At 40.6% G+C, this 8,692-nt stretch overlaps 1 protein-coding gene across 3 annotated transcripts in view; it reads right to left on the bottom strand.

Moving 5' to 3' along the window:
• Positions 1-8,692, bottom strand: part of CCDC150 (coiled-coil domain containing 150) — a 54,205-nt gene that overhangs the window by 6,050 nt on the left and 39,463 nt on the right. For all 3 annotated transcript variants that reach the window (XM_030216772.1, XM_030216771.1, XM_030216773.1), the window contains 2 exons: positions 7,436-7,522; positions 700-861 (listed from right to left, as the gene is read on the bottom strand). In XM_030216772.1, coding sequence (XP_030072632.1) covers positions 700-861; positions 7,436-7,522 — 249 coding nt within the window. The remainder of the gene's footprint in view (positions 1-699; positions 862-7,435; positions 7,523-8,692) is intronic.

Here is an 8,692-nt window from a genome sequence, read left to right as displayed (position 1 = left end):
TTAAAATGCGTAAGGAACTACCTCCCAACTTCGACCCTCAGACTCCTAGTATAATCCCTTGTACTAATACAACTGGATTATTGTAGTGCAACGTATGTCGGTTGTACAGCACAGTTAATCAAAATATTTCAAATAGTTCAAAACACAACAGCTCGCTATATTTATAATATGTCACGTTTTGACAGTTCAACCCCTCTGCTAATTAAGCTTTATTGGTTACTTATAAAAGCCAGAGTCCACTTGAAGTTATGTGCTTTTATTCATCTTATAATTTATGGAATAGCCCCAAATCACATGCAACCACTCATAGAACTTCCCCTGCACAATGCAGTCCCAGGAGCAAGAGATTATTTTACACTACATTTCCAAACTGCAGAAAAATTGTGTATAAATCTATTCTATCAACTGACCTCACTTATCTGGGTACTAAATGGTAGAACTTACTACCAAAACCTATCAAACATCAATGTAATTATTCCACAAATCTTTGGCTCTGAGCATCCTGGTCCTTTTTGGAAGAAGTCAATATACCCTTGATCAAAGAAAACAACTAGAACTTTAGGCATAATCCTGTTGATGGTCCTGGGGTACGAGAGAGTGTCCCTACGATATAAGAAAGAACTCATATAGAAAGCAGACTTGATACATAAAGTACTTGTGCCAATACCCTCTCTTCCACCCTCTTCCCTCCGTACTAACCTTTCTTCCTTCTCTCAGAGCAGCCATACAGCTCTTCACTTCTTCTTCCACTCGGCTCCCACCACAGCATTTCTCACACTTCTGGTTCCTCACCAATTCTTGCCGCAAACTGTCAAACTTGGCTTTAAACCAACAGTGAGCTTCTTCTAGGTTGGCAGAAATCTGCATGGATTCAGAAGCAGCAGAGAGTTTAGAATAGCGTATATGAAATGGAAACAGCAGAATGAGTGTAGCATACGGTGTACCTAGTGATATGAAAGAGAAATTAACAGAGGGTGTACATATCCTATACAAATTCAGTGAAGGAGAGCTCCTCAGGGGGGAGATCTTCTCCTTTCATGGTCTGACCCTTCTGCCAGGTGCTTGTGACCTGGGTTGACCACTGTTGGAAGCAGGATTCTAAGCTAGACGGACCACTGGTCTGATACCGTATGGCTATTCTTATATTCTTAACCTCTGGATCCTGGTAAGATGCCCAAGAGCAGTCTGTATCAGCCTTACAGAAGTTCTCCTGTGGGGGCTCCTTAATCGGTGCCTGAAGAGGACTGATACTGATTCTTCTTGGTCTCTGCCCACGCATGCGCTGGTGTCCCTTGGCACCAATGAGAATGAAAGTGAATCCTTACATCTCTTCAGGGTGGGATCAGAAGATGTGAAATGCTGATGAGCATTAACGATACTCAATGTCGAGGTAGGGGGAGACCTCCTCAACATTGAAGCGTCCCCAATGCAGCTCTGGGAGCAATACGGACCAATGCAGACATTGATGGACTGGACTTGTCCATGCTAAAAATATTTCTGCGCTGCTGTCCGACTCTTAATGCTTTTTGATGAAAGCTATGAACAGTTTACAAGAAGGATTATGGCATCATGAATAAGTGTCCAGGAAGGACATGGTCCTGTTACATCTGGAATACTTCTTTAAAACCACTGGGAGTTTCTTTTGACATATCAGGAAAAATAGCCGCAGTAAAATCAAACAATGCTATGGTGGTGAAAAACTTAAAGATTTTCCCGGCTAGAGTGCTCGAGCAGCCAACGAAAAATACAGAAACTTAAAAAGGGCCAAAAAACTAGGAAAAGAACTACTAGAAGGGGGAGCGGGGTTTACTTGGTCCCATGAGAGACAAAAATTAGCCCCAAAAGGGAGCAGTAGGCAAACTGCTGACTGAGAAGAATCCAAGATGGCATGAGCTGCCTTGTTCCTATGCAAGTATTATGGGCAGGAAGGCATGTGAATGTGCGGTAGATGCTGCCAAAAGCTTATGATGTAGAAAAAACACTGGGGAGCACCTCAGTGTTAGGGATCTGTCCCATGTAAGCCGCATTGAGCCTGCCATGAGTGGGAAAGCGCGGGGTACAAATGTAACAAAAAATAAAAAAAATATAAAAAAATAAAAAAATATAAAAAAAATGTTACCTATCTCTGAGAATTGTTGTTCTGTTTGTTCTCAGAGAATCAATGTACCGCATGACAAATGAGTGAATAAGGATTTGGAGAGAATTAATATGAAGCAAGTGATGTACTGAGTGAATTATTTTTAGCTTGAAAAATAACAGCACTTGGTCAGGACAGAAATAAGTTATTTATATTCAAAATTTCTATTCCGCACTATCTTTACATTTCTAGGCGGATTACAAATCAACAAACATAGTTTAAAACATATGAAACAAGATATGCAAACTATTTTTTTTAAAAAGGAAAGGATAAAGAGTGTCTAAGGTAATGCTGAGAGTTTTTAACGTTTGCTCAAGTGATACTGTAAGGGTAGTGGATTGATTCTTAGAAAAAGGAAACCTTTAGTTTTATTTGGATTTAGTTAGCCAGGTTACTATCATCTGAAGCTAGGAAATCTTGAGTTAGTGGATTTATTGTGGTAAGGATCTGGATATCATCAGCATAAACGTATGGTGTAAAACCTAGTGATTGAATTTTCATGACCAGTGGAGCCATGAAGATACTGAAGAAAGTCAGTGCAAGAATGGAGCCTTGTGAGACACCACAAGGGATGTTATATGGCACTGTATAAGACCTGTCAGATAGATAGGCCTGGAACCATGCTAGGACAGTGTCTGGTGTAGGATTTGGCAACCTTGGACCTCTTGAGGACAGCTTCTGTTACCACTGATAGGTGGTAGCTGTGAACACTTGTGCCCTATTGCTAGGAGGACTGTGTACTTGATGTCTAGGCACTTAAGGGGCAATTCAGTACAAGTTACCTAGTTACGTACTGGAATGCTGGATGCTATACACAAATTCTATATCTGCAATAACACGTGTAATTGCCAGTATAGAATACCAGCAACATTTACGCACCAACATTTAGGTATGGCTGTTACCACTATGTCAATGGCTGGTGTAAATGTCCATGATTAGGGAGGAGGTGACATCATTGAGCCGATTGAAGGTTTAAGCCCATAGCTCCTGTCCAATTCAGGGTTATCCAACATCATCAACCACCTAAATAGCTGCTTTTGAGCTTGAAACAGTGTCAGATCTACAGTACTTTGCCTTGAGTGCCTGATTCATCATGATGGTGAATAAGAAAAAACAATCAATCAACTTGCAAGTGTTTGCATATCAAGGTGGTAATCAGCCACACCAAGAGACTGACAACATGGCAGCTAACCTTGCCAACACCTCTGTGAACAGGGAGATTTGCTGAAAGCGACCCTTGAAGAATTGAGTGGTTGGTTCCAAGAGATCAAAAACGTTGTTGCAGCAACCCAAGCTGATCTAGCTACCCTAGGCTCAGACCTTCATGTAGATATGGCTGAGACAGGATATTGCATGGAGGAGGCAGAGACCTGGATGGAAAAGTATAATGGACAATTCTCAAACTTAGAAAAAAAAAGAACTCTGATCTTTTAAAGCAACATTCGGAGGTCCTAGAAAAACCAGAGGATCTCAAAAACCAGAGTCGGAGATGTAACATACACTTCAGGGGAGTTCTTGAAACCCTTGAATATTCAGACTGTGTGACAATGGTCAAGCAAATATCAACAACGATTTTAGAGCTTGCAGAACTGGAGCTTCCTGGGCAGGATATTAAGATTGAGTGAGCACACAGATCACGGGGGAATCTGTAGTCTACTAAGATTAAGGACATAATAGTGTGTTATCACAGGGACTTCGCCAAAGAGAAGATTTGTTGTATGTAAGCATGGACATATAGTGTGGGACACTTCTACCATTGAAGTTTTCACAGATATCTCACCAGTTACGTTGCATAAGCACAGACAGCTATGTGATATCACTGTAAAGCTGCGACACAAACAAGGGAGATATTGCTGGACTTTCCTTTTGGATTAATATTCCATGTTCAAGGGAAGGCTTAGAGTGCAACATCTAAAGAAACAGCAATTAAAATCTTGCATTCTCAGAGATGGTGGCCAAGTGAAGCCTCTTTGTGCCCCAATGTGGGAGAACATCAGCGAGAAGACCAGCTTCAAAGGCAGCAGTGTTAGTCTCACCGTAAGCAATGCAGTGTTAAGTGAATGGAACTCACCAATCTCATTGGCGGAACTTTTCTTGCTTGGAGTTTACCAAGCACTAGCAGACTTGTTGAGCCTATTTACTCCAAGTTGTATTCCCAGAGCCAGCAGAACTGATTCTGACAATGGCTAACTGGGTCACTCTGATCTTCATTGCTGACCTCTGTTTATGAACTTATTGGCTTTTCTGTATTTCAGTGTTTGTTTTAATGAAAGGTGGTTTACAATGTTATAACTATTATGCAATAAGTTATTAACCCTGTCTTGGTGAGGTCCTGCCTCATACCTTCATTCATTCATGGATTAATGATGGGAGAGCGGATCTTGCAGGGAGGGTGGAGGGGGATTGGTTCTTATGGGAGAGAGGAGTCTTGTTTAGGGAATAAAGGGGGAAGGTAACTTGAGGGTATACTATTTGTAACTATTTTCTATTGCAATCTGATTTGAGATCGTGTGTGCTAATTTTCTCTGTTTTATCATATTAATGGTTGAATTCAAAGTAACCTCCATGAATGTCAAGAGTGTGAACTCTCCTTATAAGAGACAATGTTGGTTTAGGGAGGCTTCTTAACGTTCAGCATCTGTATGTTTGATACAAGAAATGCATCTGCTGCAATGGGCAGAGGCATCTGCATGGCATGGTTTTTCCCCCAATGTGTATTTTGGCTTCCCATCCTATAAACAAAGTCAACGAGAGGGCATATTAGTGTCTAGAGGTGTACAGTGTACTATTCTGGAACACACTGCTGATCCACTAGGCCAATCCCTGGCAGTTCCAGCAGAGATTCAAGGGACACTTACAACATACTTTCAGCATATGCCCCTAATGAAAACCAGAAAGAGTCTTATACTTCACTAAAGACACATCTCCTTCAGCTAGGTGTGAGCAGATGGATAATAGTGGGTGACTTCAATATAACATTTTTTCACCCACTAGACAGCACATCCAAAATTCATGATCACAGAACGGATTGCGAGGCTTTTAAAGCCTTTATTATTGGAGGGAGATGCACCCACATGCCACCCAATACACTTCTTTTTCAGTACTCCATAACTATTATTGTCATATAGACAAGACTTTAATGCCTTTAATATCTTGACAACCTGTAAATTGTGGGCCACTAACCAAGATCTAGTTTTGGAGACTTAATGAGGAAATTTCAGACAAGATTGAAGTGGTTGTAGGTCTTATTCGATCCGTCAAGGAGTATTTCAACTTTAGCTCATCTGGTATCTTGATGGGGTACAATGGGATGGCTTTGAAGCTTTCATCAGGGGTCATCAGGAGATTTCCTTATGGGAGCAACGGTTACCAACTCACTCCTAGATGAAATAAATGGCTGCTTCATGGAGCAGCTGGTTCAGGAACGGACAAGAGGGGGCGCCATTTTAGATCTACTCCTTAGTGGAATGCAGGACTTGGTGGAAGAGGTAATGGTGTTGGGTCACCTCGGCAATAGCGATCATCCACATGTAATTTTTTCTTGTTAGTCATCCTTACCTTCTATCTAACTCCAACCTATGGAACTTTGGAAGGCTAAGTGCTTTGAAAGTATGCCTCTATGTTATCTATTAAGATGTTTTAAGGTGTATTGTACTGACACTGTAAATAGCATACTGTTTACATGTACTGTTACTTGAATATTTTTACTGCTATTGTTTATTGCCTATGTCTGGTTTATACTTGTATATCACCTCGTGTGAATGTCTTCAACATTTTATCATCATCAAATATGATTTAACAAGTTGAGTGAAAGTACTAAGGAAATCTACTGCATCAGCACTTTTCAAAGGGCAATTATGACAAAAGAAAAAAGGTTAAAAAAAAAAAGGAGCAGAGTAAAGGTTTTGATCAGGCATGTTAAAACTATAATCTCGGAAACCCAGACCAGATATATTCCATGTATTAAAAAAGGTGGAAGAAAGGTTAAATGACAGCCAGCATGGTTAAATGGAGATGAAAGAAGTTATTCTAGCCAAATGAACAATGGGAAAAACGATCCTAATGAAGAAAACAGTACGCAACATAAGAACTGGCAAGTTAGATGCCAGCACAGATAAGTAAAGCTTGCTGTAGAGGCAAAAGCTCATTGTAAAAACCTTTTCAGGTATATTAGAAGCAGAAAGCCTGTCAGGAAGTCAGCCGGCTTAAACTTAACCAGTTAATATTCGTAAATAGCCGGTTAAGCTTAAACCAGCCAAAGATATTCCAGCTATTTACGCAGCCCAATGTGGCCACTTACAATAGCCAGTTTGAATATTGCCAGATTGCCGGTTAAGTGCCATTTAACCAGTCAGGTGCCATTCCTGGCCGGTTAAATGAGTTTGAATATCAGGGAGAAAGATTATAATGTCTCTGAATCACTCTGTAGTGAGACCACACCTTCAGTATTATATACAATTCTGGTCACTGCATCTAAAAAAAGATATAGCGGAAGTAGAAAAGGTACAGAGAAAGGTCACCAAAATGATAAAGGAGATGGAACTCATCTCACATGAGGAAAAGCGAAAGAGGCTAGGGCCCTTCAGCTTGGAAAAGAGATGGCTGAGGTCTACAAAATCCTGAGTGGTATGGTGCTGATGGAGGTGAACTGATTTTTCGCTCATTCAAAAGTACAAAGACCAGGGGAGATATGACAGAGGTCTATAAAATTCTGAAAGAAGTGGAGAAGGTAAACACAGATCGACTGTTTACTCTTTCAGAAACACATCACAAAATAAATAGGAGAAAATAGTTAGGCTCTGGAACTCGCTGCTGAAGGATGAGACAAAAACATTTAATGTGGCCGTGTTTTTGGACAAATTCCTGGAAGTATAGTCCATAAAATGTTATTAAGGTAGACTTGGTAAAAAAAAACCACTGCTTATCCTTACGGTTAAGGAGCATCTTGCTTCTTTTTGGAATGTATCTGCCAGATACTTGTGACTAGTCTGGCCTCTGTTAGACACAGAATACTGGGCTCATATGTCCTCTTATGTTCTTCTTATAGACAAAGTACAGGGTGTGAAGTACAATGTCTGTTTTGCAACAGTTAGGATCATTCCTCTTCCTCAGCTTGAGTCTTTAGCAATGATTCCTTATGCAAGGAATGTAGATTGCCGATTGCTTTGTTTGGCTTCATCCTTCCACAGGCTGACCAAGTCGCATAATATAGTCTATTCTCATCCCTACTTGTCCCCACTCCAACAACGGTTCTCTTGCCATCTTTGCCCTAGGTCCTGCTTCAGCTCCTCCACTCACCTGTTCAGATTCTTTGCTGGCTGCCTTCAGTTTGTGTTCCATTGCTTCCTTTAATTTCTGTACCTGTCTGACTTTGTCTTCCAAGATCTGTAAAGATTTAACACAAACTCAGAACTTTGCCTTCTCAATTTGTGTTTTGTTGTACTCTGCCCTGTGGTCCTCCCCTCATCAGTTCCCTTCCCAATCTGTAGAACACCCTCAGACCTCGTACACTCAACATGCCCCGTACCCTTCACATTCCCTTTGTCCCCTTCCAGCCTTTATTCTGCTTCAATCTATCTAACGTGATCCTCATCCTTCCTAAGTTTCACCCTCTCACTCTTTACAACCTTCACTTTCTAATTTATGCCAAACCTCAGCACTTGCCTCTCCCAACCTGCATTCAGCAATTACACGTTATCTACCTGTATCTCACCCTTCCGAAACCATGCTCTGCTTTATTCCCTTGATTCTTCCAACCTGCATGCTATCCTAAACTTTATCAGCCCACATCTCATTCTCAGCATTTCCTCTCCCAACTTGTTCCCTATCATCATCCCTTGCTCTTTTCTATTCTGTCAGGGTGAACCAGGGGAATAACCAAACGTGATTTATTTCACATTGCTCACTCTCTTTTTAAGAGTCCATGTCAGGGCAAGAATCAAAACAGACCGACTGCACTCAAGTTGGCAAATTATTTTAATGAAACAATGGCGTAGATTAGATCACAATTTCAAAAACTTCTAAATATTGAAAAATCAGGAGTTGCTACTATACTGACACAAGATGTACCTTCCAATTGGTACTGGGACGAGTTCTCCCTTCTTGATTTGGAACTTCTATCTAAAACAGTGATTACATTTAGTAAAGATTTCTGTGATTTGGGCTTGTGCCCTGCAGCATTGTTAAAATTTCTAGTCCATGTGGGCTGGCTAATTGCCCTCTTTGATTTGATCTTTACATCTGGTAGTTTTCTTGTTGGCATTGGTACTATAACTCTTAAAGATCCCTCTAAGTCTGCTTCCCAATACACCAACTATTGCCCAATTGCAAGCATACTATTTTTGGCTAAGGTTGCAGAAATGATAGTTGCGACACATCTTCAGGAATATTTAAATAAATTTGATTTACTGGACACAATGCAATCAAAATTCTGTAAATTTCACAGTACTGACACATGTTTACTACTGCTGGTATCTAAGCTTATGATAATAATAGATAGGGGTCATATGGCTGTGCTAATCCAGTTGGATCTCACATCAGCCTTCGATCTAATCT

This window comes from Microcaecilia unicolor, chromosome 10 (genome assembly GCF_901765095.1).
Source record: "Microcaecilia unicolor chromosome 10, aMicUni1.1, whole genome shotgun sequence".
In the NCBI taxonomy this organism is placed as follows: Eukaryota; Metazoa; Chordata; class Amphibia; order Gymnophiona; family Siphonopidae; genus Microcaecilia; species Microcaecilia unicolor.
The sequence above is the reverse complement of the archived record's forward strand: the minus strand, read 5'-3'. Positions and strand labels throughout refer to the sequence as shown.